At 36.7% G+C, this 24209-nt stretch overlaps 2 protein-coding genes across 2 annotated transcripts; one reads left to right on the forward strand and one right to left on the reverse strand.

Moving 5' to 3' along the window:
* Positions 1-812: 812 nt before the first annotated feature.
* LOC123872350 (splicing factor 3B subunit 4) lies at positions 813-5150 on the reverse strand. The gene is made up of 6 exons (XM_045916572.1): positions 4987-5150; positions 4227-4310; positions 3433-3530; positions 2582-2758; positions 1895-2079; positions 813-1315 (listed from the first exon to the last, which is right to left on the reverse strand). The coding sequence occupies exons 1-6, from the start codon at positions 5018-5020 to the stop codon at positions 862-864; spliced, it is 1032 nt and encodes a 343-aa protein (XP_045772528.1). The 5' UTR covers positions 5021-5150; the 3' UTR covers positions 813-861.
* Positions 5151-8214: 3064 nt separating this feature from the next.
* Positions 8215-23235, forward strand: LOC123872339 (F-box/LRR-repeat protein 4). The gene is made up of 13 exons (XM_045916556.1): positions 8215-8587; positions 9406-9499; positions 9911-10103; positions 10701-10864; positions 12900-13021; positions 13767-13919; positions 15341-15438; positions 15769-15878; positions 16568-16723; positions 17342-17507; positions 18091-18276; positions 18845-18914; positions 19309-23235. The coding sequence occupies exons 1-13, from the start codon at positions 8357-8359 to the stop codon at positions 19417-19419; spliced, it is 1854 nt and encodes a 617-aa protein (XP_045772512.1). The 5' UTR covers positions 8215-8356; the 3' UTR covers positions 19420-23235.
* Positions 23236-24209: the final 974 nt, after the last annotated feature.

Raw genomic sequence — 24209 nt, forward strand, 5'->3', positions numbered from 1 at the left:
AGTACCTACATATTTCATCATCATCATCAACTTATCACCGGCTCACTACTGAGAACAGGTGGCTTCTGGAACAGGTGAGAAGGATTTGGCCATAGTCTATCACGCTGGCCTAGTGCGAATTGACAGACTTCACACACCTTTGAGAATATTCTGGGGAACTCTAAGCCATGTAATTTTCCTCACCTTTTCCCTTCACCGTTAAAGCAAGTGATATACTTAATAAATTGCTAACGCACATAACTCCGAAAATAGGTGGGTGCCTGGAATCGAACCCCTGACTCCCCCGACATTCCTAACTACTAAGCTATCACTCGCTTCGAAATTACTTACTTATTTTTAACCCCCGACCCAAAAAGAGGGGTATTATAAGTTTGACGTGTGTATATGTCTGTGGCATCGTAACTAGCTCCTAAACTAATGAACCGATTTTGATTTAGTTTTCTTTTGTTTGAAAGGTGGCTTGAACGAGTGTTCTTAGCTATAATCCAAGAAAATCAGCCGTTTGAAAGTTATCAGCTCTTTTCTAGTTACTGTAACCTTGACTTGACGGGGGTGTTATTTTTTAATTTACACTTGTTAATAATACTAACAGAATAAGACGTAATACTACGGTATTTTGAACTACTGAAGGACTGTCTACATGGTTGTTAGTACTTAGAGGAGCCTAAGTAGAGGAACTAAGGGTTAAAGAATGTTAACGAAATCTCATATTATTTTTCAATACCTGCCTAATTTTATGATATACCTACATAGGTACCTGATTTGAGTGAATTTTTTTTAGGTAGGGTTAGGATGGAAAATGAAACGCATAGAAATGTTGAAATTAGCCTATATTATTTCTTATTCAATCATAAAACTTAATTAGTAGTTATAGTTTGGTTCAGGCGGGTGGTGCGGGGGAAACGGAGGATGTCCAAACGGCGGTGGCCCGCGTGGGGGGAATTGGGGTCTGAAGGATGGTGGCGGAGGCCTCCACGGTGGAGGGGGCCTCGCGCCTGGTGGAGGTGGGGGCCCAAAGCCAGGGGGCCCGAATGGTGGAGGCGGGAAGTGGTGGAATGGTGGCGGTGGCGGAGGCGGGCCTGGTGGTGGTGGAGGCCCCGGTGGTGGCATTGAAGTTGGTGGTGGCGGGGGTGCGGCCATCGGCAGTGGTGGTGGTGGCCTGGCGTTCATTGGCGGGCCTGGCGGTGGCATTGGCGACGGCGTTGGCGGCAGCGGTGGCGCCATCAGCATTGGCCCCATGATAGTTGGCGGCGCATCTGCAAACAGCTGGTGAGGACGGTCTGCATGTGATAGCGGATTTTGGGCGGCGAGTAATCTGGAAGACGAGGTTAAAATATATTAAGAAGCATAATCATAATGTTGCCTTTCTATCACATTAGAAGAAAGAAGAACTAGTGCAGAAACCTCGAAGATCTATAGAATCTTCTAAATTCGAGTCGAAACTATTCAGCGTTAAAGTAAAATGGACCTTAGCTGTCTTGTATTAAAGCTCAAGTTCGTCCATACCGCTACAGTTGGCGCTCCAAGCTCAAGCCTTGCGAAATTAAAATCCATGGTACTGAATTTTTGACTTTAAAGCCAACTTTAGGTCTATTTTAATTTGACGTTGTTGTGTTCCGAATTTATATGCTAGAACTCTTTCAAAGTTGGCTCAGTATAAGGAGAGACAGGAAGTATTCCACTGCCTTTAGCCCTTGATCTCGTGGTAAATAAGGACTAGAACGCCATATCACCTATATGACCAAAATTACTGGAGGTGTCTCGGGTCGATCTCTGTCTAGATGGTTAGTTAAACTTCTGGTAGGTAATAACTAATAACATACTATCCTTACTCTGTGACGTTGGTCAGGTGTAAAATCTCATATAAGCACACTGAACCCTAAAAATATCATACCTCTCAGCCGCAGAACCGTGTCTCTCTCCCTTAACATCCTTCTTGAAAGCGTAGGATACAGATATGGGCCTGTTGCACAAGTACTGGTTATTCATCGCTTCAATGGCGGCATCCGATGCTTCGAACGACGCGAAGTTTATGAAGGCGAAGGCTTTCGAGTTGCCGGTCTCTGGGTCTCTCATGACCTGCAATTACAAGACAAATTATCAACTAGGTAATGCCAACGACTTCGTCAACGCGGATTTAGGTTTTTTTTGAATCCCGTCCACCCCCAGGATGTAAACTAACTCTGCACTAAACATACAAATCAGTAAAACTGTTGAGCCATGAAAAGCTAGCTGACAGACAGAGACAGATAGTCTTTAGATTATACAAATATTTGAAGTTTAATACAAGGTTTAATATTAAAGAACAGATTTGAAGTCCAACTTTCAAATGTAATTCCCTCGGAATATTGTTTTTGTTAGTTACACCTGCTTTACACCCACCCCTTCAATTATCTATGGAACTCTAAAAGATCGAGGCCCAACTCACACTTGGTGGGTTTTAAAAATCCTGTGGGAACTCTTTGATTTTCCGGGATGCAAATAAATTCTATGAATATTGTTGGGAGATGTAATAATATTAATTTCATACTAGCTACACAATACAGCATAAGAATATCTCTTGAAGATGAAGTAAACTTACCTTAGGTGTTTGTAATATAACCCCAAAAGCGGAGAATGTGTCGTACAGCAGCTTCTCATCAACCTCAGGGTCCAAGTTACCGATGAACACGTTTGCACCAACATCAAGGTTCTTTTGATGCGCTGATGCCTTATTCACTCTCACTGGCTTACCATAAAGTTTTATCATATTCATTACCTGTAAAGATTAATTATTATAACATCAAAAACAATAACATCTTCAGAATAATGTTGGGACTGCCTCAGCACTGTAGTGCATCCGGTATGTTTGCGGAGAATTGTGTTGATGGTTTCTCCGCAGTCAGACAGGAAAGGATCGCCTCAGTCAAAAGTAGGCTGGGGAGAAGTCTAACCCTGTACCGAATTTCGTCAGAATCGGTTAAACTGTTGGGCTGTGAAAAGGTAGCAGACAGATAAACAGACAGACACACTTTCGTATTTATAATATTGTATGGAGTATGGATATTTCGCAATAATATTACAAAATTCAGATGTTTTGTTTTTCTTGTCTCTGTACTTAAACATATTTTCATCATCTCAATCCATTGTCAGCTATCAAGAATGGTAACTAATGACTAGCGAGGCATCATAATATTATTTACTAGATGCTGCCTGAACGTTATAATGTGTGGATTTAGGCTTCGAAAAATCTTGTGGGAACTCTTTGATTTTCTGGGATAAAAAATTATCCTATTTTCTTCCCTGGGATGTAAGCTGATGCTGTACCAAACATCAAAATTGGTCAAATCTAAGGTGGTTTGTGAAAAGCTAGCAAACAGACACACACTTTCACATTTTTAATGTGGATAAGTATGGATTGGAAAGTCTAGTATGGATTATGTAAGTACTTACTTTTATAGCATAATCAGCATCCTCCTCGCCCATAAACTCCACAAATCCATAACCCTGATGAGTCTGTGTTACTCTATCTTTTGGCATGTGCACATTCACTGAAATTATAATAAAATTACATATTACATATAAAGATATAGCTTAAATAAAATATTGTATTATAATATCTCTTTGTCATTGCTGCTGCTGGTGAAAAAAAAAAAAACAAGAGGTAGGTTTGAGGGTGATAGGCCTAAATTTATGCTGGTGGCCAAACATTTTAAGTCAGATGAAATGTTTCCAACTTCTGATATAAGGAAGAGATAGGTTTGAAGGTAGTAGGTTCAGGTAGTTTTTCAAAAGACCCAGATCGTGTAAAGCATGGTTAACCTTAATTTAAGAATCCAAACTACAACTACAGTCTTCAAGAATTAAATAAGGCCTAAGTCTTAAAAAGGGCTAAAGCTTTTTTACTAGTAAACCTTTTTAAACCTCTTTGTTAAATGAGCTCTAAAAAGAACTCAGAAGGTAGAAATGTTGAGTTAAAAGACTCAAGTGTTTGGAACACTAGTAGTAGGCCTAATTTCTAGTGTTTGAACAGAGGTTTAAATGGTGTCACAAATTCACAGTTCGCGGATTTCTCGCTTTGCTTGTGCTATAAAGACATTAGCATGCCAAATTTCATGATTTTAGGTTAACAGGAAGTACCATGCATTGGTTTTGATTTGTTTCCCTTGATGGATCTTGGATAATTTCACGTAGCCTGAGGTGAGTCTAGCATACTATCTAGATTATCATCTTTCAAAGATTCTTACCGACTGGCCCAGATTGCACAAATAGCTCCCAAAGTAGACTTTCAGACACTCTGTCATCCAGACCTCCCACATAAATTGTTGCATCTGAAAATTAATCCAAAGAGTTTAGCCCCCCTCACTGGCTTCGAATGGATGCAATTTATTACTGTAATTTCATACTAAAATACCATTCTTTCTGCATCCTGTGCATCTCAAAAAATTTTCATTAACAAACAAACCTTGTCCTGACAATTATAATTATGAACACAACAAAATCGAATCAGCTAAATTGGTCAAACTGTTCTCAAGTGATCTACTTATATCGATTTTTAGGTTTTGATGCACTAACTAAAGAGTTAAAGACCACTATTCAGATATTATTATTATTAGCAGCGCATTTTTGCTCCAAGATTCAGCCTAGCTTTTCAATGCCACTATACTTGGCACCAATCAATGCAGGCAAGACTAATTAACTGTAAGATAAGGCTAATAAGTATTCTGACATTTTCAAATTAAAAAATGAAGCTAGGGCTTCGATCTCAGACAGACGCGGCAAGCCGTATAACCGATTGGTATAATGGCTATTGCAGTTTGCATATAACCCATTAACAGTAGGGAAAGTTGAATTTTGTAGTTTAATAATGTTAGCAATTTAGGCAAACTATCTATTTGATGCTTTAATTACCTCAAATAGCATTATATTATTTTGAAATACATAACCTCAAATTTAATTTGCGTTACCAACTTTTTGATATTATAGTACTAAAAACCTTATTCTTACCTTGATTTCTTTCGGCTATCGGTCCCGCAGCCATGGTCTTTATTAATTAGTGATTATTTTTCGCTAAAAATTATTATAAAGAGTTGTTATTGACATATTAACAAGCTATATCCAAGATTCCAAGCTGATAGGTACAAATCAAATTCCAAGCTATATCCATAGATTTATAGATTTCTTTACTCTAGTCTCTATAACTCGACTGAGTGAGACGGGAGACAGTGTTACCAAATCTTAAAAATATTTCCCCCAAACTCCTAAAAAAAAAATATTAACAATAAATTACTAAATTAATACCTAATTAACTCTAATGATTAAATAAAAAACAAAATTTTGTAATACAAGCATTCGTGAATAAGCATAGGCCATGGACGTATTATAACTATGGACCGATAATAAACTGAAAATGCGTGTCAATTATTTTTGTGTGCGTAAGTCATTTTGTCACTGTTGCACCATCTAGGGCTGGGACGGCGACTTTGGGTATATCGATACCACATCAAAATTAATTTTCTATGTTACTACGACGGACTACGTGCAATATATACTTATCCATACTAATATTATAAATACGAAAGTGTATCTCAGTCTGTCTGTTAGCTTTTCACGGCCCAGTAGTTTAACCGATTTTGATGAAATTTGGTACAGAGTTAGTTTACACTCTAAGAGTGGACATAGGCTACTTTTATCCCGAAAAAATCAAAGAGTTCCCATGGGATTCTTAAAAGCCCATCCGTTGTACCGATTTGTATGTACAGAGATAGCTTACGTTCTGGAAATTGACAACTTTTTACTTCAGAAAATTAAAGATTACTCACGGGATTTTTAAAAACCTAAATCCACGCGGACGATTATATATTCAGTAAAAACAAAAGTAAAATGAAACACTTTTCAAATAATTTAAATCAATTTATTACGTATTATTACTATTAACGTAGACATATTTTATGTACTTGCAATGTTATTTTTTGAGACGGAAAGTTTCTGGCAGCATTGAATATTAATTATTTACAATCTTCTGTAAAATATACATACATAAAATCTACACTCAGATGTTTTAATTATGTACCTTTAGCAGCCGATACCTGTAAATTGGCCATTTCTCAGAAAATAAGTAAGTAAATACGTTCTGGTGCTTCTGGGATCTTGCTCTATTATAAAATAGAAAGCTCTTTAAACGTCAAGAATTCTAGGTCAACAAAATTATAGAGAGCTAGACATTGAACTGACTGAGGGAAATGTTCAAAACCTTCCTTTTGTTTTATTACTAGCCAGCTCTCGAAGTGGTTTTCGTTTTTGTATAACCTGAAATTAAATGAATTTATTTATGTCTTGCTGTTACTAGTTAAAAATGCAAAATTCCTTACGATGATAATAAAATTTAAGAAAACATCAGTAAAACATGAGAAATTATTTAAACTCACTTGTACCTCAATCCTGAAAAATAATTGTTGGTCCCTTTTTGTTTAACTATTGTCAAATAAAGAAAAATGTAATATTACTATATATTTATTAGTAGATAGGTACCTACATACAATTTGAAAGTGCTTAGTGCTTACTGGTTGATGGTATATAAGATATCCTTCAAATATAGTTGGTATTGCATCTGATTTCAATTTATTTATTTTTAAACCAGAAATATGTATAACAAGACTCTTCGAAATGTTTGGAGCATAGACGAGAATATTCCTTTGGCTCCCAGTTTTTTCGTTTTATGGCCCTGAGCCACGCAGTTCTAAATTCAGGACATTTTGGAAATCTACAAAAGTATGCAAATGTTATTAAAACGATAAAAGACAAATTTGATTTTATCGATAAAGTGTGTACACATCACTAAAAACGAAGCCTAAAATAATGCATAAATTAATATTAGATTACGCTATAAAACGTGGTTTTTGTCAGTATTACACGAGATAATTACACTTATAACATGTAAATCTTTAATTTTTTGTGATTTTCGGAATAAAAATCGCGGTTGGTATCGATGAAATAGTTATTAAAGACTTACCTATGAAAAGGCAATTCAGGAACTTGGACGCCTCCTTTCTTATATCTGGAGGCACAAAACACAGCGTCACACATTTGGTTTTTAGTTTTTATCTTAATTTTAACCTAGACTTTTGTGATTTTTAAAATTTTATAAAAACGCAGCATCAAATCCCAATGTTTTGTCTCCAAATGCTGACAACTACTGTCACCAGTTACACATACAGTGCGTTGTTGCCAGACTTATATGAGCTATCGCTTTTACCCGAACGGAGGTTCCGTGAAATAGACCGAGATAACAATATCTAGTTGACAAATGGATGTACAAGAGCGGCAACAACCTATGACTACCTCTATTGTTTATACTATCTCTATGGCATAGGCTATGCATAGGTAAACACCCGCCCACACGCTTGCCAGTTTTTGTAGTTTGCTGTTTGCCACAAGTTTGTGGATCCGCCATTATGCAAGGAGTATGTATACCACATTATGCCATAAGGTGCATGACACGGGTCTGCTCGCGAAGTTCAATTTTAATTTGGGTTTTCACAATTTGTAAATTAATACGACAAAGTAGGCTGGCATTTTAATTCCAACATTGCCAGTATCATCTTCACAGGACTACAATAAAAATCTTTAGTTACTTGAAAGTGTTCAGTTTAAGAACTTAGTGAAATTAATGAGTTTGACATGAGTTAGGTACTTACAAAAATAGTCGATACTTTAACTAATTTCATAAACTGGACCCTTTCAAGTAAAGATTTTTTTATATAAACCTGTGAGAATGATACTGCCACTGACGCACTTAAAGTGCCTGCCTAATTTTTCGTATTTATAAATTGCGATAAACCAAATTACAATTTTGAATTTTGCGGGCAGACCCGTCTCATGCACCTTAATGCTGTTTGTCGCAAGCGTCTGGCGGCACCATAAGATGTAATGGTGATCCGCCGTGAATCCGTGAATCGTGATGTGACTCATAGGGTGAGATCTATAAACCGCACTCAGACTTTGCTTAGACTTAAGCCAGAGTTAAAACGAGACAGATGTATATCTCTCACATAAATCTGTCTCGTTTTAACTCAATCTTAAGTCTGAGCAAAGTCAAAGTGCGCTTTATAAATCTCACCCATAGAGTAGGATGTTATAATCCATTGCAATCACTAATGTGAAGTTTTATGTCTTTCAATCTTTACTTTAGATCATGTCATTGTCATGTCTTTTTATTTTGATTTTGACAAACCGAAGAAGTGCATGTTTTATGTTTATTTTTCTTGATGATGGTGATACTAATTTTATTGTATTTTTAAATTGTGGCTGCAGAAGTTAGATTCTGTCGTAATTTTCCATCAATGAAGGATTATATATAGATAGAAATAGGTTGAAAATGCAAAGTGCTGCAGACTTATTATCTTCATTGTTATGGTTTAAAGAGGATTCTTGCACAGAAGATGAAAATGATTCACAGAATAATATAATTGAACAATTTGTGCAGAATGTTGAGGATTTTAGTTCACAGTATGGAAGTGAAATAAGTGTGTCGTATACTGCATTTAATTTGCGTGGTCCGCCTTCAAATTTTCCAGATTATGGAGATTATCCTCAGGCCTTTGTTATGGTAAGCTTTAAAATTAGGTGGGTATGTCGAAACTCGAAAGAAAACTATTACGGAGCCATCAAATTCTTTATTCAACTCATTATGCATGTAAGGCATGTACAAACTGCCTTCTAATATTTTCTGCCTAAGTTTCGCGGTAATTTAGCACTTAGAACAACCAAAATTCTTTGCCTACAGTTTAAAATATTAGTTTTTGAACTTAAAATGAATAAGTTTGCTTCCTCTTTTTTAATATACAGCTACTTATGATAGTATTCTAACTCTTAATACATTTTATTAATTTAGGCTCTTCCTTGATCGAAATATATGCAAGTTATTTCTTATGAATAATACCTGTGAAACTTGTAATATTATAGTACCATGTTATGTAGTTTAATTTTTTTCTCTGAGAGTACAATTTTTTTTCCATCAATAGTACAATTCCTATTTCTTTGATAAATGTAAATCTATTATAGTATTGATTATTCATTGTATAGCAATATCATAAAGAGAATTAAATTTAAAATGGTAAATGTTTTTTTTTTCTGTACAGTCTATAAAAAAGTGATTAGATTTTCTGTAGCAGGAAATATAAAATTGTACCTACTATAATTGATTGTAAGTTTTTTACAATTAGTTTGTGCTCAACTGAGATTATTGTCTTGTTATTGTAAGCAATGTTGCTGTCTAGGATGGAAGGGGTATGGCAACTATTTATACAAAAAAAAAACCTTGTTTTCTATTTTCTTTATTTATTTATTATATATTATACTGTTTCTTTTGACCATATTGTAAGCAGCATTGCAGTTAATTTCAAGTTATTTTTCATTTGTCAACAGAGAACCTATGGTACTTGGTGGGATGAAGCCCCTTCAGTCCAAAAAGAATACATGCCCCAAAACAGCAGTGCTATTCCAAGTCAGGATTTCGTTGGTTTGTATGAATTTATTTTTATGGAAATGTTTTTATATGTTATGTTGAGAGTTAATTAATCATCATCATCATGATCAACCCATCGGTCCACTACTGAGCATCAGTCTCCTCTCACAATGAAAAGGGCTTTAACTGCAGTCTGCCATGCTGCCCCAGTATGGTTTGGCAGAATTTGCATACCTTTAAGAACATTAAAGAGAACTCTTAAGCATGCAGGGATGTTTTCCTTTACCTTAAAATACACATAACTCTGTAAAGCTAGAGGTGCATGCCTGGGATCGAACCCCCGACTTCCCGAATAGGAGGCTAATGTCTTAACCACTAGGCTATCACCATTAAAGGAATAAAAATAATAAAAGTAAGATAAGTGAAATATAACAATTCATTTTTTTAAACTAATTATCAACACAGAGGTGTCATTTGAGAGAGCAGTCTACCCATTAGAAGTGGCAGTGTTTGAGACATACAACCCTGGAGCTTTGATCAGGATATGGGCGTTGGGACCTACATCATGGATCTTACTATGGGAGGGAGAGCCGGAATATGCTGGTGACACCCCAAGGATATTTAATCCAACAATCAGGCAGATAAACTTTCCTACCAGGTATAATTTTTGTCCAGTTCTTATATAGGTTCTAGCTGTAATACTTCTAAACTAAAAATCTTGAAACTAAGTATACTTTTTAGTTTCAAGATTTTTATACAAATTACTTAAATTACTTATTTATGAAAATAATTATTGAAAAATCCTTATTCCTTTTCTACATTATAAAGCTTTTAGCTTTCAAAAAAAAAATTCAGCTTTCTAAGTCAAAGGAATTGGGATGAGCGTTGATAAATCAGTCAGTCAGTGGTTCAGTACATATAGAAATATTAAATAAAAAAAAGTCAATTTTCACATTTTGTATTGGTAACTTTATTTACTCTTAATTCTATTTTATGTTAATAAAAACTATACTTCAATTTCAACAGTTACCTGATAAAAAGGAAACTTACATCGCAAAAAAAAAAAACAGAATGACAAATCTTCTAAAATGTAGGGGTAGTTCATTTAGCGCCCAACACCCTTGTTGGGCGTCAAATAGAAATGATAATGAACTGAACGATGAGGAATGATGATGAACTGATGAATGATAAGGAAGGATGCTACAAAGTCGCATCATTGAGTCTAGCTTAAATCTGAATTTTCTTTTTTAAATAGGATATTAAGGTTAGAATTCAACCACAGACTACTGCCATACTACACAGAACTAGATGCAGTCCTGTTAAAGGGAAGAGTACCAGCAAATTTGGGCAACATGAAGAACACCTTTGCATATTCCACCTTATTTTACAAGAAGAAACCGCAGCCGGTTTTGGAAAAAGGTTTGAAATTTTATTATATACATTTGATTAAGTTTAGTGAGCTATGTGTGTGATCCTGCAAGTACCTATAATATTTAAGTAAAATCACAATACTCAATTGTGTCTTCCAAGTATAGGAGAGTACTCCACAAAAAGGTTTAAATAAATAGACTTTTGTTACAACACAATAACAATAAATGCAATTTAGCTTGCACAACGCTACAGCTTAAGATTCAATAAATGCCATTCTTTCTATCATATCTCTTATCTCTTTCTCATAAGAGATAAAAATGTAAGAATCCTCGAAGAGGTGCGTCGGCGTAGGTATATTTCTCGATGCGATGAGATGAGATGATGATGAAGTAGCCTATATTATGTCCGATTCGGGGATGCACGTTTATCTATATCGTCAAGATCAGTCAAATCCAGAAAAAAGTGTCTTTCTGTCTTTCAATATTTTGATTATTGGTATAGATTATATTATATGAACATTGTATATCCTTTGTTTGATATAAAAATTTGAAATAAAAAAAAATAAAAAAATCGGCCAAGTGCGAGTCGGACTCGCACACGACGAGTTTACACCATTGTGCAAGAAATAACACTTTAATTTTCATGGTGGCCATTTTGAAATTTTTGTAATAGGGTTCTGTCTTGTAATGGACGGACTGTGGAGGCGTGGTAGTAGGGTCGTGTTGTGGCATCCTTTGGGTAGGGTACCCTTAAAAATAGTTATCTTGAAGCAAAGTTATATGGAAGCAAGACAATGAAGTTTTGATGAAACACAGCCAACTAGGAAATGACTAGAGAAATGAACCTTAGCCTTGACAGTCAACGTCTATTACGTAAACTTTAACTACCTATAAACTAGCCATTATCTACCGTTTAATTGCACATTAATCTGTTTTCCTCGTTAGTGCGGAAATCTGCACTTTATGTACAGTATATTTTATAGTAACTATTGATTGTTTACACAATCTTCACCTGTGTGGTTAAAAGTCGCGACGGAATAGTTGTCAAAGGACAAAGAGTCTCAACGGTTATAAGAGCGGACTGAAATCTGAAAGGTCGGCGGTTCAAACCCCGCCCGTAGCATTATTTAGCATCAAAAAGTAGAAACCTGTTACCAGGGTTCTCAGAGGATATCCATACTTCCATACTAATATTACTAATATAATATTATAAATGCGAAAGTGTGTCTGTCTGTCTATCTGTCTGTCTGCTACCTTTTCACGGCCCAACAGTGTAAACGATTCTGACGTGGTACAGGGTTAGGTTATATCTCGGGACGGATATAGACTACTTTTTATCCCGGAAAATCAAAGAGTTCCCGTGGGATTCCTAAAGACTCATCCACTTAACCGATTTGTATGGGTACCAAAGTAGCTTGCGTCCCTGTAATCGAAATAGGCAACTTTTTATCCAGAAAATCAAACAGTTCCCACGGGATCTATAAAAATCTAAATCCACGCGGACGAAGTCGCGGGCATCCTCTAGTAAATAAATAAATAAAATTCATTTGTGTTTATTGTAACATGTAAACTATTACTAGTTGTAATAACTATGTATAGTGCGCGACAGGCCGAGATGGCAACCGGGGTCGTCCCCCCGCATCATATCCAGATTGCCATCTCAACCTGTCGCGTACTATATATGTAGGTATATGCGATTGCGAGGTTATCGTTGTTCATTGAGGAGTCTTGTTCTTTAGTTCCATCCTTCCAATTCCTTAGTTCCAAAGAATGTCTTCAAATCTTCAAACCAAGCAACCTTCTTGATTATAAAAAGTTGAAATTGGTTCTTTGGAAAAGATTCAATGGAGTAAAAATGATATATCATCTTTTTTCAGTCCAGTTAAAAATCCTATAAGAATAAGTTTAATGTTTGATTCTATTTAATGTTTTTTAATGAGGGGCGCTTCTGTCGTTACTGTTTTAATCTGTTAATTTATTGATTGAGGTCAAAAATTTCTCCATGTGAAAACATATACATAGTTTGGTACAGAAGCAATAGAATAGTCTGGTAAATTACCAAGCAAAAAAATTTTTTTTTGCAGGGATGCTGCTCAACAAAGTGTTAGCTTCAAATCTGCATGAGAAAATTGGTAACCCTGCCATACTGATGCAGACAGATAACCTCGACACGGGACCTCCGCTAGGCGATTTCCAGCGATTACCGGTAAGTATGTACTCAAGTTTATAAATATAGCGTCCAGTGGAAGTAAATATACATAAAACACGACGTACCACACTAATATTATAATGGCGAAAGTTTGTGTGTATGTTTGTTACTCTTTCACGCAATAAGTAATGGACAGATTTGGCTAATGGAGATAGATTAATTATACCCTGGATTAACACATAGGCTACTTTTCATCCCCGAAAAATTAAAGAGTTCCCACGGGATGATGGAAAAACCTAAATCCACGCGAATGAAGTCGCGGGCTTCATCTAGTCACACTATAATATTATAAAAGCGAAAGTTTGTATGTGTGTTAGTATGTTTGTTTCTCTTTCACGCAAAAAGTTCTGGACTGATTTGGCTAATGGAGATAGATTAATTATACCCTAGATTAACACATAGTCTACTTTTCATCCCGAAAAATCAGAGAGTTCCCACGGGATTTCGAAAAACCTAAATCCACGCGTACAAAGTCGCGGGCATCATCTAGTCAAACTCAAACTCAAAATCGTTTATTCAAAGTGAATCACTATTGTTACTATTGTACACCTTTTGATAGTCAGAATTGTTAGATTTGTAAGATGATACAGTGCTGATAAATAATTAATTACGTAAACTTAAAACTAAGGGTTAGAAACGCGCCCAAGTCTTAGAAGAACCCACAACAAACTCAGCCGGGTAATACGATAATTTTCTTTTTGTCGTGAACGCAGCTTTACCCAAATTTATTTTGCTTTCACAGGATGAAACAATACTAACGGTGATGAAATTCCTAGACATGCAGTCCCTGTGTCGCTGCGCGCAAGTCAACCGGCACTTCAGAAGACTGGCCTCAGACGCTATTCTCTACAGGAGTATAGACCTTAGGCCGTATTGGTACTGCGTGCGGTCTCAGGTTTGTATTTTTATTTTTTACCAACTTATTCCTGCGATTACGTTCGCTTAGTTATTCTCTTATGTAAACGTATCTTTATGCAGGACATAAGTAGTTATTTTTTTTTTTTCAAACCTATTTATACTTTTTAATATAGCCTATGTAACTTAGGGATAAAATATGTTTCTTAGCATTCTAATGGTGAAAGAGTTTTTGAAACCAGTCCAGTAGTATTGAGTTTATTTAAAAGAATGGAATCTTTCTTTGGTTACTTTCATTACTAAATACAATAGGTATGTTTAAAAACAATATACATGTTATGTTGTTACGTAATGTATGTATGTTAACAACATATATTAGGTTTAAAAACAAAATACGCTGCACATCGTTTAATCAATCATAAGAGTGTAGTTTATATCAATATATTTTAGCTTTTATTGTCCTATTGAATAGTATGTAAATGAGACATTGATTTTTTCATGTTAAGGTTGTTGACTTGGAATCTTGCCATAATTCGTTAAAGATCGCATCCAACAACCACTACATACTACGCACGATTGGCAGCCTTCACGCATTTTAAAAACCTTATGGAGAACTCTCAGGCATGCAGATTTCCTCAGAACTTCTTCTTGACCGTCAAAGTGAGATATTTAATTGCTTAAAAAGCACAAAACTCTCAAAAGTTGGAGATGAAACAGCATGCCGTTCCGTAAGGCATGCTGTATTAATAAGGACACCCGCTGGTCGATTCCGAAAAAGCTACATCAATCATTATTACAATCTCATTGTTGTGATTGGCTCAATTTATTATATTATCCTTGCAACAATGAATTGTAGCCAATAGTGAGTGAGTTTCAGCCAATCAAGTGATTGCGATCATCACACCGTGTTAAACTACGGTAATTTTTTTTAAAAATAAAAAATAGCGAGCAAACGAGCAGGCGGGTCTCCTGGTGTTAAGTGATTACCGCCGCCCATGAACATTTGCAGCACTAAAGGTACCGCCGCGCCGACGCGCCAATGCGTTGCCGGCTTTTCAGGAATTTGTTGGTCCGCCCCTTGAATAACCCTATGTTGTAATCCAGTGGGAACACCGCCGATGGGAGTTGATTCCACAGTTTGCGTGTGCGTGCTAAAAAAGATCGGGTACAACGGGCGGTCGATGAGCACCAGGCCATCCAGGTGGTGAGGGTGATATTGCTTGCGGTGGCGTGTGGTGCGGTTGTAGAAGAAGGGTGGAATGCTATTATATGTGCACCGCTTGACTGAGATGACTCGTGGGCTAGAGTATGGGTTGTGGGAGGGTGACAACGACGTTAAATTCCTTGATTTTCACGTCAACTGTCAGTCTCCTGCATCCAGCGCTCTACCTCACGAGCCATCTCAGTCAGATGGTATACCTTGAGCCGTTTGTTAAAAAATAACTTTATTATTTCCGACAGGTGTTAGTAACATTGTCGATGCGATGCAAATACCTACAAAAATTGGACCTGTCGTGGTGCGGAAGCCATTGCATGATTCAACCCCACTATGTTGTCAAGTAAGTATGGTATTTCATAGTTTTAGTAGCTAGAGCCTGTAACTTCATTTTCAACAGTCACCCCGCTGGCCTAGTACAAAATGGCAGACAGAATAGTTGGTATTACCATCCCAATAGTTTTTAAAACTAAATTTCATTACCATATATCGATTCTTATCGCTACCTAGCGATATTATTATACCTAGCAAATTGTACCTGTCTATATTTCTGTTTTGCTTTGTATATTTTTTCTGTACTAATTTTGTGGTGTACAGTAAAAGTATATTGATTAATTTTGTTAAGTAATTAATTCCTTCAATCATCGACTCTATATTTTTTCATATTTTGCAGTTTCCTAAAGAATAGCGGCGCTGAATTAACACACTTACGTATGAATTGCTGCAAGTTCGTGGACAATTCCGTGCTAAGAGCCATAGTTGACACCTCGGCCAATTTACAAGGTACATCTAATTGTTACTTTGTTATAGTGTTATCTACACGCTTGTAAGGTCAACAATGTCAAGAAGCTATAATTTTGTAAGTCTGTGTAGTAATCCATATCCAAACGCGAAAGTATTTCGTATGTTTGTATGTTACCTTTTCACGGTGATTAACCAATTTTGATGTAACTTGCTTCAATGCTAGCTTGCATCCCAGAGACGGACATAGGCTGGGATCACTTGGTCATGTGACCCGAGATAAGGCAGACGATCCCCTTCAATCTCATAAGACAGAGAGAGTAGATATATTCTAGAAACTGATATCTCTGTCTAGTTTGTTAGATTTCCATTAAAAGGTGTAGTTTCAAAGTCATACAAATTGTTAGGCCGGTGTTACTTTAACTGCACATTTTTATAAAAATATGGAAAATCACAGGCATAAGATATTCGTTTCTAGAACATGTCTATAAAATTTCATTGAGTATATTGGTATACAAAATGAGAACCAACCTACGTTTGTATGGGAAGTGTTGGGGAGTGCGCTAGGGTTACTTCTCCTAATAATATAACTTATGGAAATGCGTTGAACAAGTTTTTCTGTTGTGTGTTGTGTTTTTCAGGCTTAAAAGATTTTTCTGTTGTGTGTTGTGTTTTTCAGGCTTAAAAGTTCTTTCATTGTGCTTAAAGCTTACTGGCCATTTTATTTCCAGAACTATGCCTTCGTTCCGTAGTATCCTGTTCCGAGTGGTCCTGCATCGCCGCCCTTACGAAGCTAAAACGGCTGGACCTGTATAGAACCCATATAACGACATCTGCTGCCGTTTCCATCATCTGGTCCAATCCTGGACTACAGCACCTTAATGTTGGTAGGCGATTGAACATCTTTTTTTTAGACCCATTTATTTATTATTATCATATTACCTTATTTTGAAAAAAAAAATCACAAAAAAAAATAACATAACAGAAACAAAAAACAATAAAATAGCAGAAATAACAAAAAAAATAACAGAAACAATAAAAAGTAAAATAACAGAAACAGCAAAAAAATTAAATAACAGAAACAAAATAGAAAAAAATCTCAGTGGGCGTAAACCATTTTGAGTCACCAACTAATGACTCAAAATGGTTAACGCCTACAGATTTTTGGCTCTGTCGTTTGTATGGGATTTCGTAACAGAGAGCGCGCTATACTAATGCTGCTTTCTGTAGACAGTATAGATGATGCCCGTGACTACATTCGCATGGATATTTTAAATCCCATGTTATATTGTAAGTCCCATGGGAAATTATTAATTATTGTTATGAAAAATGTCACTATGTCACTCTCCAGTCACACTCTCTTTAACGATTTCTATGTAAAAAATCACGTCGATACCTTACTGCTTGACTAAAGGACAAGCTAACAAACAAACACACTTCCATATAATTATAGATAGTGATTATGATCTGCTCTCGTACAAACTTATTAAATACTCTTCTTTCAGGCTCCTGCAAAATGATCTCAGCAATGGATGAAGTAGCGTTAGCCCTGGGCGCCAACTGTCCAGATTTGATGTCAGTGGACTTTTGGAAGTCCTACTCCTTAACCGCAGTGGGCATACGAGCTCTGGGCAACTGCAGGAACCTTCAGGAGTTGGATGTTGGATGGTGGTAAGAGATTTGGGTTAATATATCGCGGCTTTTCTATTCGGAGAACCGGAGGTCCAGGACCTCTAATTTTTCGGAATTACGAGTGTTTAAAAAAATTAAATATTTACTTTGACGGTGAAGGAAAACATCGTGAGGAAATCTGCATGCTTGAGAGTTCTTCATAATGTCCTCAAAAATGTGTGAAGTGGTACACTATAGCTAAAATCATGAAAGACAGGTAGGTCTTATATCACACGTCAAGGGAAAAATCCGAAAACCGTGAATTTGTGGTTACATCACTCAAAAAATAATTAAAATAGGCAAATAATAATTATTATTTTCAACTTTTAAAGTAAGATTACTATACCAAGGCATCACGAAAAAGGGCTTTACCTGTACATTCCAAAACAGATTTTTATTTATTTTTATGCACTACAGTTTTTGATTTATCGTGCAAAATGTCGAAAAAATATGATCGTAGTACGGAACCCTCGGTGCGCGAGGCTCGTGGCTCGCACTTGGCCGGGTTTTTTGTCTGTACTAGTACTGCTAAGCTGGAAGTCAGCTTATCTTTTCATCTAATAAAAAAAAACTTACTTTCCAGCTTGCAAGCGGGCGGTTCGGGCGAATGGTTGGCATCGTTGTCAGGTGGTGAAATTCGCAAGCTGTTTTTGGGCGCCTTACGCGGTGTATGCGACAGGGACTTGCGGGTTTTGTTGCCGAAGATACCTAAATTGGCGCAACTCGACCTGCTCGGAGTGAGGGCTGTGACACCTGATATATGCTCAGAGTAAGTATAAGAGCATTGGAGAGAGCTATGCTTGGAATTTCTCTATGTGGTCAATTTTTTTTTAATTTATGGACAAGCGCTTGGCTGCAATCAGACCTGCTGGCAAGTGATGATGCAGCCTAAGATGGAGCGCGCTTGCCTAGAAGATGCCTCTCTTTCTTCTCTCTGGGCTGGTTTCCGCACTTAAACGTTTCCGTCTGCTGTGCGTGTGTTGCCCCTCCCCTATTCACTCCTGACTTGAAGGTACCCATATTAAAATTGGAGGATGTCTATCGTTTGACAATGATGATGATGAAAGTATAAGGCGCAACGCACACCAGTAGGACCAAGATGCGGCGTTTTAGAGCCCATGAAATTTACAGAGTTTCTTTTACGCTTCTTGGAAGATGCCTCAATAGCTCAACAATTAGAGCAGTGGACTGAATTCAGAGCGGCGGATTCAAAACTACCCGTTGCACTATTGTCGTATCTACTCCTAGCACAAGCTTTACTCTTAGTTGGAGGTGAATGGGGAATTTTAGTTTTGATTTTCATGGCTTTTAAAAAAAAATCATTGTTTTTTTTATAGTATACTGGCAGAATGTCGCGAGCTTAGGCTTTTGGACGTCAGTTTCTGCGACCAGATCACAGAATCTCAGGTAACGTTAATAAATTAAACATTTTGTTTAATTTGTATTTAATAGAATAGAATATAATATTTTTATTCAAGTAAACTTTTAGAAGTGCTTTTGGATCGTCAAAATAATTTACCAATGGTTCCGAATGCTATTCTATATTATAAACTACCCATATTATAAATGTGAAAATGTGTTTTTTTGTTGGTTTATCCTTCAATCACGTCGCAATGGAGCAACGGATTGACGTGATTTTTTGCATGGGGTATAGTTAAAGACCTGGAAAATGACACAGGCTCCTTTTTATGCCGAAAAATCAAAGTGTTCACACGGGATTTTTAAAAACGCTCCACGCTGACGAAGTCGCCCGCATCATATATTGAAAAATCAAATCTTGAAGAAATTATTTTATTCACAGGTACTGGAATGGCGAAAACAATACCCACACGTTAGTATAAAGAGGTCCTTCCAAGCCGCCAACCTGAGCGCCGCTCCGTACGCGTTGTTCCTAGCGCCGAGTTTTGACTAAAATAGCCGACTTTTAATTTTTACGATTACTACCTACACTTCAAGAAAAGGTGTCGAAGATTTTGGCCTACCTAACAGTCCGCCACTTTATTTTTTCCCCAATTATTAAAAAAAAGAAAACGGCGGCCATGAAGGTAGCCCAGACTCCATACAAAAATATTCAGTATACGTTTCCTTGGAAGTGTAGGTAAAACCCCTATCATAAAATGGTGGGGTGCAAAAGGTGAGATTGCACTCAAGGGCTAATGGAATAAAAACAATGAAATTACTAGATTGTGTGTCAAATTTTTGTTACAAAATTTTAATTTTACTATTACTACTAAAAGAAAGATAAAAATGACGCTTTTGAAATGAATTTAAATCCGTATTCCAAAAATAACCAATTGGTAAAATACAATTAAATGATATTATTATTGAAATTATTTAAAAAAACTTAAAAAATCGGCATTCCTATTAGAAACCCCTATATTTATTGTGATTTGTGAAACTAAACTTATCTATAAAATATGTAGATAGTAGGAACACATATTATCTAAGAAGACTGAAAAAATATGACTTGTGAAATGTATTACTCGAATTTTTGTCTTATCAAACTGCCTGACTTATTTCAGGCCTTTTAGGTTTAATGTCTTGTGGAATATATTATACTACGCGCAAAACAAGTAGTCCAATCTGAATATGAGGTGTATGACTGCACATTGTACAAAAACTCAGGCAGGCTTGTGTATTTAATCCTTCGGGCACTATCTCACTAGGACACCAGACACCAGTGCAGTGGTGGCGCAACCATTCGCGCTCGCATCTCAAACTCGAGCATTTATTCAAAATGGGTACCATTGTCATTTGATTGCCAATCGTTAAAGTAAGATAATGGTGATAATTAATTACGGAAACGTAAAACTAAGAGGGTTCCAAACGCACCCTGGTCTGAAAAGAAGCCTCCAACAAACTCGACCGGTTATTCTTTTTAGTACTACCATTTTACACTTATTGGAACTATCAAAGCTGTTAAGGCAACTCATTCCCAAGCTTTCTTATCAGTAAAATAATAATCCTTTACATTATAACGAAATGTATACAGCTCTATGATAGGTCCTCCCTGGTGTCCGCTTGGTTGAGCAACCAATTTTGTGGTGGCGGGTCGGGATCCATCGACTGGGGGTGCAACCCTAATATGTACAGAGCTATTTGGCGTCTCACTCACTCAACCCGTCCAACTGTCATTGTCAAATATCCTCCGACGTCCATTTTGACACTGATGATCCTGGTGTCTGCTCTGGTGTTTCACAGTTGGTAGCTCAGACACCATGGTGACGCGACCAGTGGCGCCACCATGGTGTTCTAGTACGATATTAGCCTTTGTCTGATCTGCCTGTTGAAACTTTAGATTGAACTACTACTATATCACTATATTAAGGGCACTGGTAGATGTGTAGCACGCTTCATGAAATAGCATTTACATGTCAATCAATTTGTTAGCTTAGGTCTATTTGTCAATCTTAGGGTATCTGCCAACTGAAGCGGAGCGGAGTGGAGATATGTTCAGCGTACCAATCTGATTATTATCAATAATAATTCACGTGATATTTTTATTGTACTAACTGTTTTAATATTGATTGTTCTATTTGATCACATCTCCTCTGTTTCAGTAGATAGGTACCCTAAGGCTAGTTTTTTTTTTCACGCTGATCGTCAGCGCTGGTAAGAAGTTTGTAGTTAGTGCCCAACTGTTAGGTTAGGCACTGAGATCTGTTAAAACGAGACAGCGTTATACGGCTGGCATAAATCTGTCTCGTTTTAACTGAAACTTAAGTCTAAGCGAAGGCAAAGTGCGCTCTATAGATTTCAACCTTAGTGTTATTCAGCAACGCTTCGTACTGAATACGTATTGGCCTGCCTACTGATTCGCTAACAAAATGTCCAACACTGAATGATAGCCACCTAGTTCATTTTACATCTATTTTTAATTCATTGAAGGTTTTCTACGAAAAATAATTTTAATATCACTCAGTGAAACACCATTGTAGAATCAACCAATGTCAAATGAGCTCGGTGGCTATTATTCAGTGTTAGACACTGAGTTAGCGAATCACCCCGCCGTGCCGGTCAGCGTGAGAAGTAAACTAGCCTTATTATCGTATGCATGTACTAAATATAAGCTCTATCCGTAGATTTTACTGAAGTGAAACTTCTATAGGCTCCACTTGAAAATAACTCAGATCTTTTCGGAAGGAAGCAACATCCAAACGTAATTTCCGCTGAAAACGGCAGCCAAACAGAATAGCTATGTTGAGGCCGCCATCTTTTATAGATGTATTTTTAGATGCCTAGTTTATAAATATAAATAGTTAGTGCCATAGATTAAAAGCTCTATTTTTTAATTGATGATATGATAAAAACCTATTGCCGTCTCTAATTAAAAGTTACATGCATAGTTTTTCGCATGTATCTACTGACGCTGTTTTCCGCTTACCGAACTTAAAACTGAGTCCCAAGCGATTTGATATAGCAAGCGGATGGGTGCTGTGAAGACTACACTTCTAGCTGTTCATAACAACTCAGCAAGCGATCGTCGCGTGCCCGTTTCGTTCCATAGAGCGCCATACATTTTGTCTTCACCATGAATATACAAGGTGTAACCAAGACGCCAGCAAAACCTTAGAGTTATTATTATATTACCTAAACGCAATCCTATGCCAATAACCATTGCCTTATCGTGTAGTTTAGTGGTTCATTATTATTTTTCAAACCCGCAATGTAAAGCGTGCAATACTCGCGTCAACGCCCCACCTACGACGCGGCATTGACTCGGACTTCCGAGTGACCTATTTACGTAACGTTCATTGACTTCTAGCGTCAGTCAGATGTTTTATTTGCAATTTATTGTGAACTTCAAAAAATGCAGGATTTAAAAAAAAAGTACCTTATCAGTAGGTAATCATCAGTACTATCACCTGCCTTGGTTTTTGCTAGCGTTCTGGTTACACCTCGTATGATAAAGGTGGAAAGAGCACTTCAGATACCGACATATCGCTATCCCACTTCTTCTTACTAATTAGAGCGAGAGGTTGGTTGGTCACTGGGACCACTGGTGTCCGTCCTCTGGCTCTAATTTATTAGTCGAAGTGGGATAGCGATAAGTAGGTATTTGCTTCAAGTAGGTATCAAGAAAGTAGAAAATTTTTGTTTATTTTTTATTTTATTTATTTTCTCATTCGTATTTAAAACATTGGATGTTATTACTTATTGTAACTTGTGCAATAATAGCTAAAAATATAATATATTTTGTGGTTATCTTTTATGTACTTACTTTTTACTGTTTTATATTGAATAGGGATGATAAGAGAATCGTTTATTATTTGATCTTTCTTTGACTTTCCAACAATGAAATAATACAATCATTCGATTGTGCCATGCCGGCCGAAGTTGGAACGAAAAGTAACGATAAATATCAGAAAATAAAGACAACTTCAGGACATCATCGATTCTTCGTTAGTTCTTCTAAAAATTCTAGTTAGTATAGTATCTACTTCTAAAAGTTCTAAAAATATTATAGTAATAAAAATAAGTCAATTTTGTAAGTGTTCAGAATACTATTATTGTTGATTTTAAAGGCTGCTTGATGTCAATTTTTATCATAATATTAGCTATAGTAATAAGGGATTATTTTACTTTATAATAGATATGCATTTGATATGTTCATTTTTCAGTCCATAATGTAATTCATATACCTACCTACATAAATTCATATAACTATACATATTCATATCTATTGTAATTGAAGGCTATTTTCTGAAATAAATGTTTACCAAAAATAGACCATTGTTTTATTTACAAATACTTTAAATACTTAAATATAAAAATTGTAACGAGGCAGGGTGCCCAGAACGCTGGCTGCGTTACCTCGTTGAATGGCCAGACTAATATGCTGACTGAGGTAACTGCCAGACCTCCGGTCACCGGTTTACTCCACGAGACGGGATGACAGGTCCTTAAAAAAAGGATCTGGCATCCTTGCCCCACGAACCCATTGTCTCCACCCCAAAATGCACAAATATGATATCATTTTTATATATTAATGTTTGCGCCTCTTTGCCCTTTCGGCCTTAGTGGTTGCCGCTCCGGCCACCACAGGTCACCTGTATGTGAGACAGCGCCAATGTATCAACGCAAATGTGGCATCCTATACAAGCGTCCTTCCTTGCTTCCACAGAACAAGAGTCATAACTCATACCGTCTAGTCTTTTGCCATCGCTGTGTGCCAAACAAACCAGGCATTTGGTTCTAATACCTACTGCAGGCACTTAAGCCGTGACAAGAGACGTATGACTCCGTTCAGGGAAGCATGACGGGAGAAACGACCATTGCTTGTTTTGCATAAAACATCAATTGTCTTTGTTTCTAATTTGTTCCACATTCACTTATGGTACGTTTCCACCATCGGAATTCGACAAATGATGCGGAATATTGTAAATTGTGTGACCGGCGCGGGTCGTGACGTGAAAGATTATTGTTACTAATGCGTCTAATAACTTCTATGCCGTGATAAACATAATATTATTATGTAGACATATTGTGTAAGATATTATCTTGTATGCTTTTGTCACGGTAATCCATACTTAATATTATAAATGCGAAAGTGTGTCTGTCTGTCTATCTGTCTGTCTGTCTGTCTGCTACTTTTTCCCGGCTCAACAGTGTAGGTAACCGATTCTGACGAAATTTGGTACAGAGTTAGCTTATATCCCCGGGACGGACATAGACTACTTTTTATCCCGGAAAATCAAATAG

The sequence above is a fragment of the Maniola jurtina genome, chromosome 15 (genome assembly GCF_905333055.1).
Source record: "Maniola jurtina chromosome 15, ilManJurt1.1, whole genome shotgun sequence".
Taxonomy (NCBI): domain Eukaryota; kingdom Metazoa; phylum Arthropoda; class Insecta; order Lepidoptera; family Nymphalidae; genus Maniola; species Maniola jurtina.